This window comes from Galleria mellonella, unplaced genomic scaffold (genome assembly GCF_026898425.1).
Source record: "Galleria mellonella isolate WM207_F2 unplaced genomic scaffold, CSIRO_AGI_GalMel_v1 utg184, whole genome shotgun sequence".
NCBI lineage: Eukaryota > Metazoa > Arthropoda > Insecta > Lepidoptera > Pyralidae > Galleria > Galleria mellonella.
This window is the reverse complement of record NW_026442025.1, coordinates 960,882-983,564: the sequence shown is the minus strand read 5'-3', so window position 1 is coordinate 983,564 and position 22,683 is coordinate 960,882. Positions and strand designations below refer to the sequence as shown.

At 36.7% G+C, this 22,683-nt stretch overlaps 4 protein-coding genes across 5 annotated transcripts; 3 read left to right on the top strand and 1 right to left on the bottom strand.

Moving 5' to 3' along the window:
- Positions 1 to 1,980: 1,980 nt before the first annotated feature.
- On the bottom strand, positions 1,981 to 4,498 carry LOC113513983 (uncharacterized). Of its 2 annotated transcripts, none has more exons than XM_026897966.3 (2): positions 3,529 to 4,498; positions 1,981 to 3,496 (listed from the first exon to the last, which is right to left on the bottom strand). In XM_026897966.3, exons 1-2 carry the CDS (start codon positions 4,310 to 4,312, stop codon positions 2,823 to 2,825), a joined length of 1,458 nt encoding a protein of 485 aa, XP_026753767.2. In that variant the 5' UTR covers positions 4,313 to 4,498; the 3' UTR covers positions 1,981 to 2,822. The 2 variants fall into 2 exon arrangements, with proteins under 2 accessions (XP_026753767.2, XP_052749926.1); XM_052893966.1 differs by having other exon boundaries at positions 3,195 to 3,314; positions 3,574 to 4,498.
- Positions 4,499 to 11,665: 7,167 nt separating this feature from the next.
- Positions 11,666 to 12,832, top strand: LOC128200463 (uncharacterized). Its single transcript, XM_052893946.1, is given in 2 exon segments — positions 11,666 to 12,138; positions 12,140 to 12,832. Coding segments are annotated over 2 exon segments (654 nt in total). The 5' UTR covers positions 11,666 to 11,947; the 3' UTR covers positions 12,603 to 12,832.
- Positions 12,833 to 12,925: 93 nt separating this feature from the next.
- LOC128200462 (zinc finger MYM-type protein 1-like) lies at positions 12,926 to 15,816 on the top strand. Its single transcript, XM_052893945.1, has 2 exons — positions 12,926 to 13,060; positions 13,468 to 15,816. Exon 2 carries the CDS (start codon positions 14,256 to 14,258, stop codon positions 15,699 to 15,701), a length of 1,446 nt encoding a protein of 481 aa, XP_052749905.1. The 5' UTR covers positions 12,926 to 13,060; positions 13,468 to 14,255; the 3' UTR covers positions 15,702 to 15,816.
- On the top strand, positions 13,476 to 14,084 carry LOC128200411 (zinc finger MYM-type protein 5-like). Its single transcript, XM_052893798.1, has one exon. It carries the CDS (start codon positions 13,476 to 13,478, stop codon positions 14,082 to 14,084), a length of 609 nt encoding a protein of 202 aa, XP_052749758.1.
- Positions 15,817 to 22,683: the final 6,867 nt, after the last annotated feature.

Here is a 22,683-nt window from a genome sequence, read left to right as displayed (position 1 = left end):
CAAGTTCGTTGGACTTTTTGGCGGAAAATTAAACTTAACGGGCGATTTAAATTTCCACTTTTTTATTTTGTTTCTAAATATTTTGTTTATTTGTGTGTTAAAAACTATTTGTAGATAGTAATATACAGTAAAGAAAATGAGTGTAAGTAGCGACGGGGGAGACCTCGTCGACCTTGCAAGGAAAAGGAAAGATCAGGCAAAGAAACGTAAATTAGCACTTAATAACTCAGGTATTTGTGAAGTTTATAAAATGTACACCAAACCAAATTACAAGAGACATTTTCCAGAAAATCATTGTGTTGATTGTGGAGTGTACGTAGAATCAACGTAAGACGAGAAAGTAGGGAATAAAAATCCTATAACTTTGACTAAATTATTTACGGAAAATGTAAAGGGTATCGTAGAAGTTTATCGAGTGAACGCCTATAAAATTGGTGTCACATTTAGAAAACCGGTACCAGCAAATAATTTCCTTAAAATGGACCATGTTTGAATAAAAATAAATTTCAAGCTTTTGTACCGGCATATTTAATACAAAAAAAAAAACTAGCATTATCTGTTTATTTAGCAAGGCAACAGATTACAAACTAATACATTAATAAAATAAATACTACATAAAACAGCATTAAATTTGCACTCCAACAACTGCTCTGCATAACATTCGATATTATATACATTAAAAGAATGACGGCTATAAATTTAAAGTAACAAATTGGCAGCCTTAATGTAACATTGCAAGGATTGTCGGAAAATATCAAGGTCCTTGCATACATTGTTATATTTTCTGCACATGCGGATAATTGGATTGTGATACGATACATTATTATTACAAATCAGTATATAAAATATTTTTTGTATTCTTTTATTACCTGTACGAAATGAAACAAAACTCAACAATGTGCTACTTGTCCCATTTATAGTTTATTATTTTATAGACAGTGATGAAATCAGACATAGATCTTCTATTTATAAGAGAATTAATGTTAAAATGATTAAGTCTTAATTCATACGAATGAAGTTTCCTTCTCAGACCAAACTTAGTGCTCAAGAATCTAACAAAGCGTTTTTGAATTGCTTCTATTCTGTCAATGTGGTTCTGATAAAAAGGGAGACCAAATAACAGAACAGTACTCAAGTGAACTTCTAACTAGTGTTGTATAGAATGACAAAATAGTTTGCGAGTTTTTAAAAGGTCTAATTCTTTTAAAGATAAACCCCTAAATTCAACTTTTGCAACTAAGTAATCATAATGTTGTCTAAATGACAATTTTGAGTCTAATATTAATACCTAAGTCACGAATGGATTCCTTTTTTTCCAATCGTATGGTATATTATTAATAAAGTATGGATAACTTATAAGAATTCTATTTTCAGTATGTACCGACAGATATGTCTAATGAAGATATATATAGAAATATTAGCTTTGACGCAGAAGTAATTTCTATTAAACGTTTTATGAGAAAAGACGATGGAATACTTACTCATTTAGGTACAGTTGCTGTCACATTTGCAGCAACAACATTGTCAAAAATTGTTTACATTGTTTTTCAGATATCCTGTGCATTACATTCCACCATTAGTTCAATGTTCCAAATGTCTAAAATTTAACTATTCAACCAAAATTTGCCGAGCTGTACAGATGTGCTCATAGTGTGCTGGTCAGCACTTATATAAAGAATGTGATGTTGACACGATGTGTTTTAATTGTGGCGGCAGTCATCTAGTACTTTCTGGGAATTGTCCCATTAAAAAGAAGAAAATGGAAGAGAAAAGGAATAAGTACCTCAATCGTAGTCATGCCACTGTTATGAGTATGCCTTCAAATGTTTCAGACTCAAAAAGTTTTCTATATCTGGAAAAATCCAGTAATGTATATAGCTCTCAATTAATTTCAAATGTAAATAAATCTGAATTAAATAAAGATATTATAATCAATGCTCTTGTTAAATCCCTTGTTGCTCTCGTAGTCTAAGATCCGGCTGCAGAATCAGTGTACTCATCGAGTGTTTGCTGAAAACCAAATTTTTACACATATTTATGATTAGGAGAATTTATATCTACTAGGTTGCCTATCAAAATGTGGCCGCTAGTATTTTTAATTAAATTATTAATAATTCATAATCCGTAAGAAATTTCATTGACTTGTTTTTTCAGTAAAATGTCGTTCACTTTACGGCAACATCTATAAAGACTGTGAAAAATCATGGTTGCCGTTGCGCACCTGGCCGCACCTCTTCGCAGCCAGGTGTACACAGGTATGATTTTATTACATTTATACACCCACAACGTACATTCATAATTTATATATCAAATTAAAGCTAATTTTTTTCTGTTTATTATCATATACGGTTGCCTAATTAAATCTGGCCGCAAATAAGGGTTGCTGGCTATTAAATATAGTAAATATTAAAAGTAGAGTGAAAGAGAGCTAGCGCGTAACACCACTAGTCAAACGAGGATAGCGATTGCCAGCTGTTGGACAGTTTAAAGCCATTGCGCATGCGTCAAATGCTATTGTTCTCAACCTCCGATTCAAACAATAGTAGGTACGCCTCAAAATAATAAATACTCCAAAAAGAACGTCTTTCTTTTCAAAATAAAAAAATTAAAAAATAAATAACAAATTTAAAATAAAAAAAAAATGGATATTGATGATGAATAAAACCAAGGTTGTAAAAAACCATGTAAAAAAAATTGTGTTGTGCAAGTACTGTATGAAAAAAGATTTGATTTTATTCAAGTATTACATATATTTTACATATTCATCAATTTAAGCAAATTATAATTTTTTAAAATGTATTTTATATTTCCGTGACTCTTTTTTAAAAATCTGAATCATCGGAGCTCTCAGTCACACTATCATCGCAGCTATCACTTTCATCGCAAATATCGGTATCGTCGTTATTATCGGAAGGCTTGTTCGTGGAATCACACAGCACACTCTCAACTTGCGCTGGAGTTGAGTCTCCCAGGAACCATGTTGGTTTTAAAAAACCATCGAACAACAGCCAGCCATTATTTTCCGCGCTGAACTTGATGCAATCCGACTCAGTAGCATTTAACCACATCAAATTAACAAAGATTGTCCGTAATAATTTTTGCTTTAAAGATTTCCAGCACGGTGGAATGTGCGTCGAGTCAAAACCTTGAATTCTTTTCATAAATTTTTCACTGTTTTCTTTTGAAGCGTACATTTTGTTGAATAATAACAATCTTGCGGCATTTACACTTTGGCACTTTGGAAGTCCATACATAAGGCACGTAAAATGTTGAACTGCATCGATTTTGGTTTCGTTGTAAATGTCATAAGGATTCTGCAAAGACGCAAAAACTTGTTGAATTTGTGGATGCTTAATAAATACATTGAAGGGTCTAACTTTCCCTTTGCTAAAGAATGCAGCTGTGTAGTCGCAACCCGTAAATGCGTGAAAAGCAGGCAAAGCAAGACATAAAGTTGGACCTAATTTTATTGATAAGTCCGTACAATTGATGTAAACTTCGTCCTTATTATTAATTTTTTTGATTTACTGTTGGCCAACCAAATTTGCAAATTAGGAAATTTATGGATATTACCTAATAAAATTATTAAAACATCAGTGTCTGCTGCTTTCACCAAAATTTTTAAATTTTCAGGTACTTTACTTATGTGAAAAACAATTCTTGTATCAGCTTCTTCATGTGAACATGATAATTCGGTTTCTTCAGTTTTCACTACAACATTTCCAGCAGAACAATATGAAAAACATTTCTCTTCAACAGTAATGTAAATTTTTTTATTTCCTAATACTGCTGCAAAAGAATGATCAGCCCAATGATTAGCTAAGAATTTTACCAGGGCTTCTTTGAAACGAAAGTTCTTTAAGCTTTTTTGAAAATCATTGGGTCTTGTTTGCAAAGGCCCATTAATTGTGTATGGAATATCAATTCCTTCTCGGTTTTCTCGTTCGCAATCTTTAATGGAAGGCGTTAAATATCTATCAAAGATGATATGAACTACTGGAGCATTCTTTGAACATAGTTTTATCAATATCGATTCTGCAATTTTTCCAAATGTTTGTGGTAAAGTAGAGCCAATTAAATATAAATAATAAAAACCATCAATGATTTCTATGTCGACTTGTCCCGGATTAGTTGGTGCAATCTTTGCCGTCAATTGTTTACTTAAAGCTGACTTGTCCGTCTTCATCATGTCGCCTGAACAGTGGAATAGTGCAGGAGGTACAGGTGCAAGAGGGAATGATAGACAGTGTCCAATGTCAACTTTTTGATTTATAGCAATTGCTAACAGACGTCCAAAAATATCTCGTTCCATTTTAATTAATGTTTTTTTGTCTCCGGTGGCACTCTTAATACTTTTTTTAGCACAATCTGAAGCGAAGTTATGTATTTTATTACGAGTTATTGGTCTCACGAATCTTGTTGAATCTTCAAAGCAATCCGAAAAAAACTTTAACTTTTGTTCTTGACCTAAGGAATTAACGTTGAGTAAAAAATTGGTAACATTTGAAGATTTTTTTTTTTTTTTTTTTTATGCAACTTAGAATGACAAACAAGCTGACGGCCCACCTGATGGAAAGTGGTAACCGTCGCCTATAGACATGAGCAGTACCATGGACATAGCAGACTATACTGTTTCACCCATGATACCCCCATGCGTTGCCATTCCTGAGGACTCAGGTGTTATTCCTCTGTACCCTGTAAATTCACGCCATATCCCACCCTTCAAACCGAAACACAGTCATGCAAACACAACTGCTTCACGGTTGAAACACGAATGGGACAGAGGTGCCCAAGCAATCGACTTTTGTACAAAGTCTCCCTCTGGTAGGTAGCTGGTGGTCTACATTTTCAGAAAAAGGATTCATTGTTTTCTTAATCGTTTCAACAATGCTGTTCAGAGTCTTTGAGTCTTTCTCAATTCGATTCTTCTTTAACGTATAAGAAGTATCATCTGCTTGAGAAAATCCGATTTCTGCTTTTACAAATGACATAATTTTTGTTCTGACACTATGACTAAGAGCCCATCTTTCTCGAGCAGCGATCGAGTTTGTGAAATGGCTAACACCAGTCAAGGTATTACCGGCATCAGCATTAATTGTCTGCTCTAAAGTCAAATCTACAGGTGATCTGCCCAAGCATGATTTTGTGCGTCTAATACCGAATGCACCTTCACGAAATTCCTGAAGTAAAGTCGAATTTTCAACCTTCAGCTTGATTAAGTTATTTAAATACATAGCAGCCCATTTGGCATAATTCGGCTGATTGAATGCAAAAAAGTAACCACACATTTCGAAGATAGAATCCAAGTAGAGTTCAAAATTACTGCAACGAATACTTCTAGAAAATCGAAGAAATATGTTTATAAGCTCAGTATACTGCAAGTAATATTGAGCTGTCTTTCCATGACCGCCCTGAAGTGTTATTTCGCGAAATTGTTTGTAACCCTCCAGTATTAAATGCAGTGAATCAGGTAAAATAATGCTCTCATTGATTCCATACGAAGTATTCATTACCACGTTTAAGTCTTCGTTCAAAGTTTCTCCACCATCCGTGTTAATTTCAAATAAATATTGTTCAAAATGAAGAATCTCCAAAGCACTAGAAGCTAAGGGATGTAGCCGCTTACATCGATTAAAATGTTTACTGTCCAAAAAGCTGTTCATTGAACCTCCTGCTAGTGCCCCAGCCTCAACTAAAATCTCTATTAGTCCACTAGAATCAATATACTTTCCAATTGCTTTGAAGAAAGCCATTTGAGTATGGAATGCACCTAAATTAATGAATATATCGTCAAATTCTGGCTTTTTAGTATGTTGAATCTGCATAGCTAATTTGGCTATTGCTAAATCGTAAGTAGCTATGATCTGTTGTTGATTACAATTCTTAGCAACTTCCTTTGCAATGTTAAGAGTTTCCTGAACAACAGCTAGCGACGTAGGAGACTCATTTATTGGTGATAAGTACTCGACTGTCTGGATTTTACTCTCATCAATGCCAATTTTGCAATTATAACCTAACCACATGGGTACTGAATCTATTCGAGATAACGACATACTCCAAATCAAATCTTTATCAACTGCAATTAATTTTTGTAAGTGACACGAATCGATTGTTTCAGTAATTGTTTGAAAAGGAAGAAACGTCATACTTGTGAAAGGTATCTTGACAAAGGGACGAATTTCCTTTGGAGGTGCTTCAAAACGCCGTCTCTTACGAGCTCTTGCAAGAGGCTCCGTGGGTCCTTCATGAACATATGCACCTACGGATTCTGAATCGGAAGTATCCGAATTGTCCATGTCATTTGGGCCATCTTCTTTATTGCGAAACTGATAAATGATACCGACTGTATCGTGCAGAGTATCTTTACCAGTGGCTGTATCGACGAAGCGGTCAAAATTATCGAAAGCTACGTGAGTACTTAGCCCATCAACTCTGCTTATACCGGCCGGTATCACATTGTTTTCTTTTTGAGAACTATACGTCATCTCAGTTTCAAGCTCTTCTGCTAAATTATAGCCTATTGTATGTCCATATCTATTTAATATTGTTAGAACTTTTCGCGAACTTGTCACAGATTTCATTGATAACCCGAGTGTAAGATGTTTTGATGGTTTAATTCTACCTTTCGATACTATATAAATCAGATCACTACATACTGACTTTATTTTCACTAAGTCGTCATCTGAATTTTTACGACGAATATCTGGTCCTTGAACTAAGTCGCACACGAAATTGAACAGTTGTTCTGGAATATTACACTCTCCACGAATTACATCCTCTGGAGTCAGATTATCTGGTAGCTTCGTACTTTCCAGAGATGTTATACTGTTTCGCAATTCGTAAGCGACATCTCGACACCGATTCTTCTTGGATGATTCTAATTTAGCAATTTCACCAGCTAACCGAGACGTGTCCATGTCATACTGATAAATGATTTTCCTTTTTGGTGTTCCCATGGATGACTCCACAGTAATACGATCGCCAAAAGCTTTTACAATTTTATTTTCTAATTTTTCAGCACGATATTCCTCCAAATCTTCAGCGCTTAATTGACCTTCAGCAAATTCCAATAGCAAAGACTTATACTGAGATAGCAAAACAGAGAGATACATAACGCGATTATTCTCAATAATCTCTGCTTTTATAATTTCCGAAATTGCATTGAATGCCAACTGATGAAATTGACGATTTTTATGCCAATGTCTTGGCTCTGGTTGTTCTTCGCACTTTCGCTTTTGTGAAATCTGATAAGATGACAAACAGATTGAATGATAAGCAACAGATTGAGTGCTCTCTAGCTTTGCTAATAGTTTTGAGTCGTTCGATTGTTGGGCTATTGATTGTATATTTTTAACTATCACTTCTGATTGCGGGAAGGTTACATAAATTCGTCTTTTACCAACTTTTTTCTCAACATGATCACAAAAAAAGCAGGCTGATTTTTTGTTTGTTGATGAAATAGCTTGCTGGGATATTGTAGCAGCAGATGACAAATTTTGAAGAGACTGAGAATGAGCATCTTCCTGCGCAGATATACTAGGCTGTTCGTTTGAAGAAGTTGTCGGAAGCTGTTCATCGACTGAAAGTGTAGTTAGTTCATCATTCAAGTTACCCCTTGATTCGTCCTGCAAAATAAATGGATGCGTTGAAAGACAATTTGCATTAAAACTGTAGTCCTAGAAAAGTTTTTTTTATATCCGATTAATATTATTTCTGCTGTATATACTCACTAGATCACAGTCTACAGCAGGAATACTTTGGTCATGAAGAACTGATGGGAAGCTCGGAATCTGTAAATTATAAGAAATGAGGTATTATAGTAAAATATTCCATTGTCATTTAACAGCACGGTTTTCATTGTATTTTAAAAAGTTAAATTGCAATATTAAGTCAATCTAAAAGAATATAAATATGTAATCTTTGTTTTTTTTTAATTTTTTAAATATAGACAATTATATATTTTTTTCGTTAAGATATAAAGCATGATTAACAGAGAAAGTCGGTGATAGCATTTACTTCTTTACTTCTTATTTCTTTATTTCTTTATTAATTATTTGAAAGAAGGTTCAAAAAGGTTCGACTACATGAAGAATTCTACGTATCTAACAAATTGAATATCCTAGGTATTACTAGGTGGAACTATGTGACCACGTTTTTCTATAAAAATGAAAAATAAAAAAAAAATAATTTCTAACAAATAACCTCAAAGTTAGCACTGTATTATTTACATCGTAACTATAACCTATATTTTTTAAGTTCGATTGAAATTTTACTTACGGTTTGTGTCTTGCAAAAACTTTCGAATTCTTCTTTATCTTTTTGCTTTATAACTGTAACTTTTTTCAAACACTCTGTATGATATCCGAAATCATCGGTACATTCAAGTGTTAATAAAATGTCATGATATTTATATTTTTCTTACGACGAAACAATAACATTAGAGAACACTTTTTAAATGAAGCATTATCAAAGTCTAGTACATTGCATTTTTTGTCGCACAGAAAACACGCCTTCATCTTTATAAATTTTATTTCACACTGATGAGATTGATAATTTTTCGATGCACAAATGAAACAGCAATATATTATATTGTGTATTACGTACTCCAAAACAGCGTGGTTTTTATCTTAGAATAAAAGTCGCAACTGATCCATTGAGAACACTAGCATCTGACGCATGCGCAATGGCTTTAAACTGTCCAACAGCTGGCAATCGCTATCCTCGTTTGACTAGTGGTGTTACGCGCTAGCTCTCTTTCACTCTACTTTTAATATTTACTATATTTAATAGCCAGCAACCCTTATTTGCGGCCAGATTTAATTAGGCAACCGTATACTATAATAAACAGAAAAAAATTAGCTTTAATTTGATATATAAATTATGAATATACGTTGTGGGTGTATAAATGTAATAAAATCATACCTGTGTACACCTGGCTGCGAAGAGGTGCGGCCAGGTGCGCAACGGCAACCATGATTTTTCACAGTCTTTATAGATGTTGCCGTAAAGTGAACGACATTTTACTGAAAAAACAAGTCAATGAAATTTCTTACGGATTATGAATTATTAATAATTTAATTAAAAATACTAGCGGCCACATTTTGATAGGCAACCTAGTAGATATAAATTCTCCTAATCATAAATATGTGTAAAAATTTGGTTTTCAGCAAACACTCGATGAGTACACTGATTCTGCAGCCGGATCTCGTACTATTAGAGCAGAGGTGTCAAACTCAATTTTGCAGAGGGCCATACAAATTTTAAATTAGGTGTACCAGATTGAAAATAAAAAATATAAACTGAATTACTATAACATTTTATTTATTAAATTATATAAGTATATAATATACGGTTGTTAAAAATCATATCAAAGTTATAAAAGATGGTAGGTTATATTGAGCTCGAGAATCCAAATACCTGACTTCTCTTGTTTTTGACAAGCTCATTGATGTCAGGTATCACATTCGTTGTAGTTATTTTAAGGGCTGATTGGAAATGTTCATTCTTAAGTCTTGTGCGATGTTTGTTCTTATTTATTGTTATGACGGAAAACATCTGCTCACATAAATAGGTGCTACCAAACATGCAGAGAATGCGTGCTGCAAGCTTTTTTGATTCCGGATAATTATCCAAACTCTTGAAATACTGAACCGTTCTCTCTTAGTTTAAGTGGTCCGATGCTTTGTTTAGGAAATATGATGATGATGTGGGTATTGTGGTTGATAGATCAGTATATAAATTAAAGGTCCGACTTACTACCTATATAATGTTTTAGTACATCCACACAGAATATTCACAAATCACATAAATACAGAAGGAGAACGATTATACGAGCACAGCTATATATATATTACAAAGATTGAGGACACAGATAAAAATAATAATTAGCAACTATATACATAAAATAAGCGTGAAGCTATATCTAAATATTATAACGTAAGTTAACAACTGTCCAGCAAAGCGATAGTTCTCGACTGATCTATGCGTCCGCGCAGGCCGCGCGGCCACCGCCACGGGTTAAAAATAGATCGAGCGGCAACGCTACTCGACTGCATGTTTTCATTACATCCGTACGATTTAGTGTGTGTAAGATATATAAATAAATATATGTGAATAAATATTTGTAAATAAATAAATAAAATATAATATTAATTGTGTAAGTGACCTACAATATATAAATAAATATTTGTAAATAAATAAACAAAATAAAGTTTATATTAAATATGTAAGTCGCCTACAATTTGTGTTCTTGCGCCACTACTAACCTGGTCGTTTCACAGCGTTCGATACGTCGGCTGCACCAATTCGCCCATGGATACGCAGCATTTCATTTTTGTAAACGGGGTCGAGGCGATATAGTCGACTAGATTTCGAGATCGGCTTGCCTTTTCGAAGGGTTTCTAATTCTGCTGGGAAGTCTTCCCCCTGTGCCTGCCTTATCTACAAATTTTCCGTCCGATCCAGATGTTCAACGGCCAAATCTCCCTTCGGGCCCTTACAATTCTGTATGAAGAGTAGCACGCAGGCCGTCGTTCTGATGAGGCGTTTGTAATTTGAGAAACGCTCCAGTTCTGGTAAACAGAGCGAACACGTGTTGTTAGCGTGTAATACGACTTGCTCGCTTTCTTCTCTTGGCTGCTCCGGCATATTCTATGGCCATTCGACTTCCAGTTGTCTTAGTAACGCTGGCCCGGTGAACCACGCATCGTCAGCGTCTTGCGGCAAGTATCCGGGTCTCGTCGCTAAGTCGGCTACGTTTTGTTTCGTTAGTACCCATTTCCATTGGTGCGGGGCGCTCAGCTCGGCGATCTCCCCCAGCCGGTGTGCAACATAAGGAGTTTATCGCTTCCTCCCGTTCCTCACCCAATGCAGCACCACGCGTGCGTCTGTCTAGTACGTGATCCTATCTATATCCCAGCGATGCTCGTCACGTACGTGGTGCGCCAGTCGTGCCCCTGTCAATGCCGCCTAGAGTTCCATCCGCGAGATGGTTTGTGTCTTGAGCGGCGCCACCTTGGCTTTCGCCGCTGCCAATATCACTCGCACGTTCCCATCTTTTTGTTCTAGCCGCCAATAAGCGGCCGCTGCGTAAGCATCCTCGCTTGCGTCGCAGAACACGTGAAGTTGGCGGTTCTGTACTGGACTCTCCCCGTTGTAGCTTCGCGGCAGCTCAATATGGCTAATGTGTTCCAGACTTCTTAGCCACTCGGCGAATACTTCAGCGAACGCCGTGGGTATTCTCTCGTCCCAGCCCACCTTCTGTCGTCACAGGTTCTGTAATTCGCTCTTTGCAGTGATCGTGTAGCAACTTAACAGCCCCAGCGGGTCATATATGCTCATTACCGCGCTTAGGGCTTCCCTCTTCGTTGGTGGTCGTTTTCCGTCTTTGACCTCCTTGTTTACTCGATTTAGAGATGTACTATATTTAAAGTACATCTTTCGTCGAATCCCATAACAGGCCTAGCGTCTTCTCATAACTGTCGTTTTTAGTTATGGCCTATGTTACACCGTGTACCCGCAGCTCGCTGGATATGTTTCGTAGTACTTTTCTGCGATTGCGACCGGAATCCAGCTTGGCGATGCACGTAGTCCACTAGTTAATTAGTGCTTCTTGAAACACAGTCATCTTTTTTGGTCTACTGACATTGACTACCGAGTCAGTAGAATCATTTTCATCTAATAAAGCGCTACTGTCGTTAGACGTCTCGGCGCTAATATTGCCAGATGTCTGGTTGCTAGCTCTAGAAACATTTAAAAAGTGTAACATGTCCAAGTAAGGTGTCTTGCGTTTTTTTGGTGCCCCACTTCCGCTTTTGAGTGAGGAATCTTTATTTTTTTCTCTGGCGTGATAGTCGCGCAAACCCTTCCATTTTTTTATAGGTCTTTAACATCGAAAATAATAAATGAAACTACATGCATTATATGGGATATTTTACAGCCACAGGAAATGCCAGAACTTTCTGAAGCATTGTGGCTAGAAATAGCAAAACGATATTATAAAAAAACCAATTATCCTAATTGTATAGGATCTATCGATAGCAAGCATATTCGTATTCGAAAACCACTAAAAAGTGGGTCTAACTATTTTAATTATAAGAAGTTTTTCTCAATTGTTCTGTTAGCCGTAACAGATGCAAACTGTTTTTATTGCCATTGATGTAGGTGCTTGCGGACGAAATGCTGACAGCAATATATTTAAAGAAAGTGCTTTTGGTAAAAAATTAGCTCGTGGGTCTCTGAAGATTCCTAACTCTACTAAATTGCCTAATTCAAATGGATTGCCCCAACCTTTCGTGTTTCTTGGGGATGAGGCATTTGGATTACAAAAGCATATCTTGAGGCCTTTTCCTAATAAAAGTTTAAATAAGGAAGAGCGAATTTACAATTATCGTCATAACCGGGCTAGGAGATGCGTGAAATATGCATTCGGCATCCTAACAAGCAAATGGAGAGTTTTGCATACACCGATTGCAACTAATGTGAATACAATCATCGCTATCGTAAAAGTTGTTTGTATTTTACATAATTTTGTCATAGCAAGAGACAGGGCCGTGCCTGACGGGCGTTCATTGCGTGCACCGCACGCAGGCGGCCGAAATTAAGAGGCGGCCAAATCGTTACAAGTTGTTTACTGGGCAAAAATACAATCGGTTTGTTTTCATTAAGATACGAAGTAAAAACAGTTTCTCTAATCTAATCTATCTAAAAAGAGTTTCTCAGAAATAAGAAATGTATAAAAACTGATTAGGTCGTTGTAGTATTTATATACCTAGTCATGCAGCGAATCCGAATTTTTTCGAACATTGCACGAGCGACGAGCCGAAATAGTTTTTTCAATTGACCGGCGTCGCGTAAGCGGTCTTATTCGTCTTATTAGTCGTATTAGTCTATATACTAGCGAGGATAAATCGTTATTTGTGTCCTGTGTGTGATCCGATATTATTAAAGTCTTTAATTTAACGAATAAAAATAAATTGCTTAATTCCTGAAAACTTTTAGTTGTGTGTTCGTGTGGTGAAATTTAATAAAAAGTTTATTTACTCGACAAAGACTGAAAAAGGTAATACACAAAAAATGTAAAATTTGGGTAGACTTTCACTTTTTGGGCCCGGGAAATTTTGGCGGGTCTTTTTGGAGGGACAAGGCCTTTTGATATGAAATTCTTAAATAAATATTAAAAAATATTTAATAATATTAAAAAAATTAAAAAAAAATTAAATAATAATTAAAATAAATAATAAAATAGCGCAATTTAATATTAAATTACTTAAAATCTATAATTAATGTATATTTTAATTATATTAAATATAATGTATATTAATGTATATTAAATATTTTTTAATATTTATTTAAGAATTTCATATCAAAAGGCCTTTTCCCTCCAAAAAGACCCGCCAAAATTTCCCGGGCCCAAAATTGAAAGTCTACCCTAAAATTTAATATCACTGCTCATTTACATTTTTAAAGGCCTACGAATGTCTGAAAGGAAAACGAAAAGATTGCCTGGAGCGCAATATAAAAGAAAGCGAGAGGAAAAGCAAAATGAAGCTAAAAAAATGTTTGGCTCATTAACAAAGTTTTTAGTAAAATCGCCAGAACCGGAAAGTAGTTGTAGTAGCCAATTAAATCCAATTGATGATTTGTTTTGCGATAAAAATGAAAATGAATTATCTGTCGAAAATGAAAAGGCTAATGACAATACTAGTAGTACCGACGAAATGGAAACAGAAGATAATAAGGATATCGATCTATACAATACCGATACCGCTGAAATTGATAAAGCATATTTTGCTATGTGTATGGATTTAAATGATCCAGCTTGCTGGCCTTTAACAATTACCACTAAAATATTGGATATATTAATCGAAAAAGGACCCATACAAAATAAACAATCTACATATCCAATTAATGAATTGGGAAGATCATTTTCATCAACTTATTTCTATAGAAAAATGCCAAATGGTGAAAAATTTAATCGTGAGTGGTTAATCTATTCTCCAAAAACGGATTCCATATTTTGCTTCTGTTGTAAATTATTTGGCAAACAAGAAATAAAATTAGTTAATGAAGGCTTCAATGATTGACAACACACATCTGATAATTTATCTCGTCATGAAAAAACATCGCTGCATATCGGAAATTGCACCAATTGGAAAAATTTGGAATTAAATTTAAAAAACAAAGCTACAATTGATAAAAATTTGCAACGGTATTATGACGCAGAGAAAAAACGATGGTATCAAATTGTCGTACGCATGATATCTGTGGTACAATTTCTGGCAGTACAGGGTTTAGCGTTTAGAGGTAGCTCGAGCAGATTGTATGAAAACAATAATGGAAATTTTCTAAAAGCAATTGAAATGATAGGAAAATTTGATGATGTTATGGCAGATCACATAAATCGCATTCAACAATCAGTTGCTTTAAAGAACCATATGCCACATTATGCGGGAAATCGCTTCCAAAATGAAATAATTAGTATCCTTGCAGCGCAAATTCAAAAATATATTTTGTCAGCAATAAAAGACGCCAAATATTTTTCAGTAATTTTGGATTGTACGCCGGACATGGGACATGTCGAGCAAATTACAATAATTTTGAGATATGTGCATATTCAAAATGACGAAGTAGAAGTGAGAGAAAATTTCGTTGGTTTTTCTCCAGCTCAAAAAAGTACTGGAGAAGCTTTTTACGACTTTTTAATTGAAAAATTAAGCTCTCTTAAATTAAATGTTAACGATATGAGAGGCCAGGGGTATGATAATGGATCAAATATGGCTGGAAAACATATTGGATTGCAGAAACGAATTTTGGACAATTATCCACGAGCTTTGCTTATGCCATGCAACGCGCATACATTAAATTTGGTCGTCAATGATGCAGCGAAAGTTTCTTTTTCAACTGTGGATTTTTTTAGTAATGTGTCAGCAATATACAATTACTTTTCCGGATCACCTTTTCGATGGCAAATTTTAAAAAAACATGTAAAATCGTTAACAGTAAAACAAGTTAGCGTAACCCGGTGGGAATCAAGGATTAAGGCGATTAGACCACTGCGTCATGAATTAGGTGAAATTTATGACAGCCTAATAGAACTAGCGGAAGAATGTTCAACACCAATAGGTCAACATGAAGCTAAATGTTTGGCAATGAAAATTAAATCGTACAAATTTATTTGTTCCACAGTAATATGGTACGAAATCTTAGAAAAAGTAAATATTATTAGTAAAATGATGCAGACCGTTTCTTGGAATCTTACTTCATGTGCTGAATCTATTAATAATATTTTAATTTTTTTCCAAAGTATTAGAAATGATGAAAATTTCGAAAAGTATTTGAAAATTGCTGATGAATTATGTGAATCACTTGAAATACAACCGGAATTTCCTGTTGAAATTTATCTACGTCGATGCCATAAGCGAAAACAATTTGACTATGAAGGAGATGAGGATATTCAGTTAACTGCTAAAGAAAATTTCAAAATTAATTTTTTCTATGTAATCTCTTGCCAAGAGAACAAGTACAATATGCACATATTTCGCGACGTACCTCAACAACTCTTACAAGTACAAGGAACCAAATTATTACTGTATCAAATTCTGGAAAAACAGCAAAAGAAAACTTTAAAAACTATTTTCTTAACGAAGGAAAGCTACCCTGGCAAAATAGTATTTGTAAGTTTTAGCTACAGGACGAAATAGTGTAACGGAGTTTGTAAAGCCATAAATAATATGTAGGTAAATGATGATACTTTGTTTTATGTAGTGAGTGATACAAGTATATTGTTGAATAAGTAATAAATTAATTTAAATGGAACTTACTTCTTTTTTGTTTAGTGTTTTCTTCTAAGTTTTGCCAATCATCGTAAATAATATCAGCGACTTCATTCCAATTGCTCTGCTTTAATACTCTGTTGCTGTATTCTTCACTCGACGTACTATATGCATGGTCTATTCTGTATTTCACTAATAAACCTTTCCGTATCAAAGGACATCTGTGATGTGTGTGTGCGTTGAGATTAGTTAGGTGCGATGCAAAAAAACACATCCAAACACGGCGATACCTTTTTTCCAACGGTCCGCATGAACAGTTTGCGGCAAACTGAGTCACTACGCCCGGCAAACAATACACAAACATATCGCCGCCGCCGACTGAAACCGGTTTTGGTGGGAGTCGGCCGCTCACTGAGATAGTCAGCGCGCGTAACGCTGCAAACCGCGTACAGTTAGCGCAAAACTAGCAGACTGTGGACACTCCATTTCAAATATATGGAAGGGCGTACTAAATCGATACGCCGCAAACTCAGTCGGCCGCTAACAGTTTGCCTACTGGGGACACGGCCTAAGGGCGATCGTGATGCTTCCTTTTTCCCGGCCAGAGCAGTGGTGAAGCCATATTTGAGTGCTCAGTTGGCCTCCTTAATCAGGAACTCTGATAGCAGCACGATCTCCGATTGGTCCGATGCTTCCATTTCTGACTCTGCATAATCGTACCACCGGGCCCTTTGACGTGGGCTGAGTTTCTCTAACACCTCCCTAAGCATTAACGGGTTATGAAGGTAGCCCATTCTCAATTTTTTCAACACAACGACGGCGTTCTGTGTTTTCACAGCGAACGTGTTGAGCTCCGTCGGTGATCCGCCAAGCTTTGGTAGACGCTTCAGTTCTTCCATCATTTGGTCTGCTATCACCTCCAGCCGTCCAAAACATTGCTTTAGTGTGTTCGTCACTTGTTCTGGATGAGTGGACGCATTTAGCAGGGGCGCTACTGCTTTCCTGGCTTGGGGCGTATGGTCCTCTTCAATGCATGTCACCTTCTCCAATGGCTTCGTTTTTCTGGCGTGGATGTTCTCTTGTTGTTGAACCAGTGGTTGAGCCTTAACCCTGGATGTCTCCCCCCGTAAGGCGTTCATGCTATCCTGCATCCAGGCGTTGACTCGATCTTCCACTTATTCAGCTGGTTCATCTTCTTCGTCCTGGCTGCTTTCCTGCAACGCTGCCGTGTCTGCGTCTAACTTCATCTGTATCAATTCCGTTTCCATTTGCAGCTGCTTTCGTTGAAGGGCGACGGTCTGTCTTGCCTCGTACTGCATTCGTGCAATGGCGCTCGCATTCTACTTGCGAGAACACGTCGAACTTACGGCTTGTGTAATGCATACGCTCGCCGCGGCCACGTGGTCATCTCCCCTACCGACGGTGTCCTTGTTGTCCTCGTTAGTATCTTGCCGACCCGTATACTTGTCAACCACATTCGGGCTAGGTTGACTTTCAGCGGGTCGATTCGGCTCTGAAACATTTGCTCGCTCGATCGCCGAAGGGGAACGGGGGGTTGGATGAACACGATTCGTTCCTCATCTACGCCAGCTCGACTCCTCGTAACTCATTTTCAGTTTTTCTCATATTCCAACTCCTCCAACTTATTCGGCAAAGCCAAATCTATATATAACTTGTATGTCGCTTCACTGAGTGTGCTGAGTAGTAATGCCCTCTTTTTGACCTTCGCCTTATCGTTCCCACCGGAATCATGAACCAACATCCACTGTTCCAGCCGTTGTAGGTAAATTTGGAAATCTTGATTGGTTGTGAATTCGAATGTGGGTGCTCCACCAAACGGTAACTCAGCCATAGTTAACAATAATAAAATAAACGCGCGAGCGCGGTCGTCGCCACTATTGTATATAGCGCGACAAGTGAACACAGAGGTCGGTTACACACTGGTTTAATAGACAAGATCAAATGGCTTATAAAGGTAGACGTAGCCACCCGTACATACTTAATAAAAACTTGGAATATTATAAATAGTTAACGTGATTAATGTGCCCATTAGTCATTGAAGGCTACCTTGAGTTTTGTTTTAAACGAACCGAAAACACTGACATTAAGAGGTTGGAGGTTGTAAGATGTACGAGTATGTTGAAGAAACAATAATTAGACAATTCCATTTTCACGTGAATAATTAATTGCTTCAATTGAAATATGTGACTCGTGATTGTCACAAATTGGAAGAATCGGTCTTTCCTTTGTGCTATTTGTGTTTTATATATGTAACCATATACAATGCAATACAAACATATGTATTTGGATATGTTTAAGAACCTCTATAAATAATTCACTATTTATCCAATCAGTAGATCTGGTTAAGTAGATTTGATAAGCCCAAAGACTCTTCAGGAGCACCATTCAAAAATGGCTTTTGTAATGAACCCTGGAAAACATATATAGGTGGAATACTATTGGCAGTTCCAGTAATGATTCCTCAAAATGTCATGAACTCTCCTCTCTCTGGCGAAATTTTTTGGCCAATTTCACGTTGAGTTTTTTGCTGCTATTATCTTTGGTGTTGTAACCGTTGCAATGCCGGTTTCAATGAAATTAATAATACAATAAGTAATATTAAATCTTCGAGCATCTTCTAAATTACTAAAAAAAGGTTTTAACGGCAGTCTTATTTAATGAAAATGATCGGGCAATACTTGTGTTTTCTGATTTTCTTAATCTAATATTTTTATTTCTCTTACGTAAAACCATATGCCCAATTTAAGCCAGCACTTTAATTGACATCCCAAGATGGTGGACAGTTGCAATTAAATTTTTTAGCTTATTTGTAACCATCTGTCGCACTTTAGTTAATGTAATCCCATGATGCATTTTATTATATAAGAATTTAGTTGGTCTTCTTGTTCGGTTGTAAATTCTTGCTTGGAGATAGATGAAAACTCATGCCTTCGCCGTCTTTATTCTTCTTTTTTTTTCAATTCTATACTATAGAGTTGCAGGTTTTACATTATATTTATCGGATGCTTTTCTTATTGATGATTTTCCTTTCAAAACGTCAAATATCGCAGAAGTCACAGAAATTACTATATTTATAATCCAGTAGTTTTCGAAGATGACTGCTAGTTCCTTCCTTGTTGATCTGCTATTATAATAACTATTGGGTTGTTCGGAAAGTAATTTAGTTTTTTTTTTTTTTTTTTTGGTGAAAATGAAAGATGATTTTCATATAATGAATAATGTATATTTTATTAAATTTTATATTGATCATTCTGATCCGACATCCTTTACCATCTTACTGGTAGTAGCATGATTCCACGATCATAAAATTTTTGGTCTTTGCTGGCAAAAAACTGATTCAGGTGATTTTTGACGTCTTCTGGAGAATATGGTAGTGTGGGAATATATCCCATTCAAATTGGCGAGTGACCAAACTATATATATATATATATATATATATATATATATATATATATATATATATATATATATATATATATATATATATATATATATATATATATTTCTATAACGATTATGGTACAACCCACCGTCACTACTACCAACATAATAGAACGACCAATCCGGGCTACTCGCGGGCATCTACCCGTTCGTTATAAGTAATAGACATTGGCGCCCTCTACAGTAGTCTTACGCCGGCCGCCATCATCATCATCATCACAGGTCTTCTTGCCCGCCTTGTTGTGTAGGCGGGCGAGGTAGGGGCCTCGGGGTAAACCCCTCTACCCCGGCTTCATCTCCGGAGGCAACTACCTCCGGGTCGCTGGGTTCTTGAGCCGGCATACACTGGTGGTCTGTGTATGCCGGCGTGGTGTCTTCTTTTGTTGTAATGGCCTCTTCTTCGTTCTTGTAAATTAATATATATGTATATATATATTTTTTTTATTTTTAATATTATTATTATTCACCTCTCTCGCCCGTTCCCAGATATATATAATAGGTGTTAGTAAAATAAATAATATGTTAGTAAGGGTCGACACAAGAAGTGTGTCGGCCCTCCCCCCGCTTGGACGCGGAGGATATAATTACACACTTGGAACGGGCGAGAGGAGGGAATGAGAACGAAGAAGGGAAATGGGGAAAAGGGTAGGTGGAGTCGTCGTACTGGTAGACGAGGCGATCGCGATCACTATTCGCCTGTGCACAGGAGGTCCCTAGGCGTGGGACGGCCGTCCGGCGGACGCGCATGCAGCGGCGCGAGGCCCCTCAGGTGTTGATGGTGTCCGCCGTCGGCACGGGCGAACATTTTGCTCGCCATGCTGACAACGAACTCCTCCACCGTTGGGACCCCTAAGCCGCGGGCGATAACGTCGTTGCGGACGTATCTGCCCGCTCCCGTGCACAAACGAAGAGCGATGTTCTGCTGGGCCTGCAGCCGGCGCCTAAGCGTCGGAGAGCACAGTGCGTACCAAGCGGGTGCGGCATATGTTAACCGTGAACGGACGTAGGTCTCATAAATAGAGACCCGCGTCCGTAACGGCAACCTGGACGTAAGCACCGGTCGGAGAAAGGCGCGCGCCGCGCGAGCCTGCGCTATGGCTCGCGTCACCTGCGGCACCATTCTCAACGACCGATCGATGTCGACCCCTAGGTATCGCACGGTGCTCTCCCACGCGATTTCCTTATTAAGGAGCCTTAAGGGCGGCGGCGGTGCTGTGCGACTGCGGCGGACAAGTAGCGCGACCGTTTTGTCAACATTGACGGCCATGCGCCACTTGTCCAACCACTCCGGCAGTAGGTCCAGTGCCGGCCGCCAATATGTTCGCATATGTACCTTGACCTAGAGCGCGCTCCCGCCATTGCTAATAACTCTGTATTACTTGTTACTCGTATTAAACTTGTTTTGACAATCGGAGTCTTTCAATTCACAACCCACAACTCTGCTTACTATACGATTAAAACTAAAACATGAAAACTTACCACATATAAACCGCTGGGCGTTGTATCCCATTTGCGACGCACTTCGGCTCCAAAACTGACAGAATCACAGCAGATTCAGAAAAAAACTTATATGAGGTCTCGCATTATTTTGATGAAACACTACACTTTTTCTTTTGAATAATTTTGGCCTTTTCTGTTAAAATGCATCATTCAGTTTGTACAGCTGATGACAGTAGACTTCTGAATTAATTGTTGTATTATCTGGTAAAAGCTAAAAAAAAACGATTTCTTTAAAATCCCATCAAACAGACACTGTTCAAAATTAACCTTTTTATATATAGACAATTGTAGTTTTTTATAAAAAAGAATATTTATAAACATTCTTTTTTTATAAAAAAATCCCTGAGAAAGACATGGGAATTAAGTAGACAAACTACAGATCAGTTGCGTTCGAAAATCTCAAAGATAAGAATACTCATTCATATAATACGATGCCTCATTCTCATATTAAGAAGACGTCTGAACTATCGACTTCTTCAGCCTCGAAAAAAAAAAGCATCAGAGGTACCTTTTTAAGGCCTATCAATAAGCTGATATACCTGATATCGCATGGTAGTTAATTTTAATATATAAATATTATTGTTTACTTTTATTTCTTGTAGAAGCTAATAATTTATTTTAAGTATTTTTTGATTTGTTAAATTCTCTCACACCTTTTCCTAGGTGGAATATGTTCAAAATTAACCTTTTTATATATTAACAATTGTAGTTTTTTATAAAAAAGAATATTTATAAACAATTGAAAAAGAACAAAATACATAATATACTTCAAGTCAACAGACGGCAATTTTATTTAAAAATAATATAATATAAATAATACCTATATATAACAAGAACCAGCACATTTTTATAAACAGACACCATCACCTTTTTTGATGGATATTGGCTTTCGAAATGCTTTGAGCCAATTCTTATTTTCTACTCCATGATCTCTTGCGTTTAATATTGTTATATTGTTTAATCTTACGGCAAAGTAGTTGTATATATATGTTTAATGTTTATATTTATTAATGTTATTTTATTCTATTTTGTTCTTTCTAGTATATGTAATTGGTTTGTATTTATTAGTTGTAATTTTGTTTTAATTATTATCATGAATATTATAAATAGTGCCCTCTCTCTCCCCCCCTTTTATATATATATTTTTGGTGCCACTGAAAACCAGCTGTATGTTCACCTAGGACATACATTAAAGCTGAATGGAGCCATTTCAGTGCATTTTTGGATGTAAAAATGATTATTTTATGTTTATTTTTAATTATGGTAAATTAAGTTTAATTATATGTACATTTTATTTGCTCATTTTTTTTCTCGTTTGTTGTTTATATTGTATTTTTTACATTGCACTGAATAAAATATTATTCTTTCTTTCTTTCTTTCTTTCTTTCTTTCTTGTTTAGAGTAGAATAAGAGTGGTTTGTATGATATTGACTGGGTTATAAACTATAAACTTTAGCCCGATAGTTAAATTACGGAACGCAGTGTGCGCCTGCGGCTGCGACTATGCTGGATGACCTGTCTGCCTTTTGCGAGCCACGAGTCTGCTCGTCGTCGCTCTGCGCCTCGCGCCCTGCGACCTCCTCCGCAGACAATTAGATGACTTGACTATATACCCCCCGCGTTGAAGTGTCAAGTTCAAGACTCTTCACTGGCAAGGGGCAGATGGTGTTATATGCTCGACGAATGACACCCTTCTTGGTCTGGAAGTCGGCAACCCTTGCGATACCGCCCCTTCCAGGTATGATGCGGATAACACGGCCCAGGAGCCTGGAGCATGGAGATGACTTCTTTTCCTTGCTGACGACGAGTGTACCTTCCTTCAGCTCGCCATAAGACCGATGCCATTTGGTTTTCTGTTAGAGCCATAGAACGTTCGTATTCGTTAGAGAATCGATTTTCAACCAACCCATTTTTCTTCTAACGTATCAACAGGATATGTGATGAACTA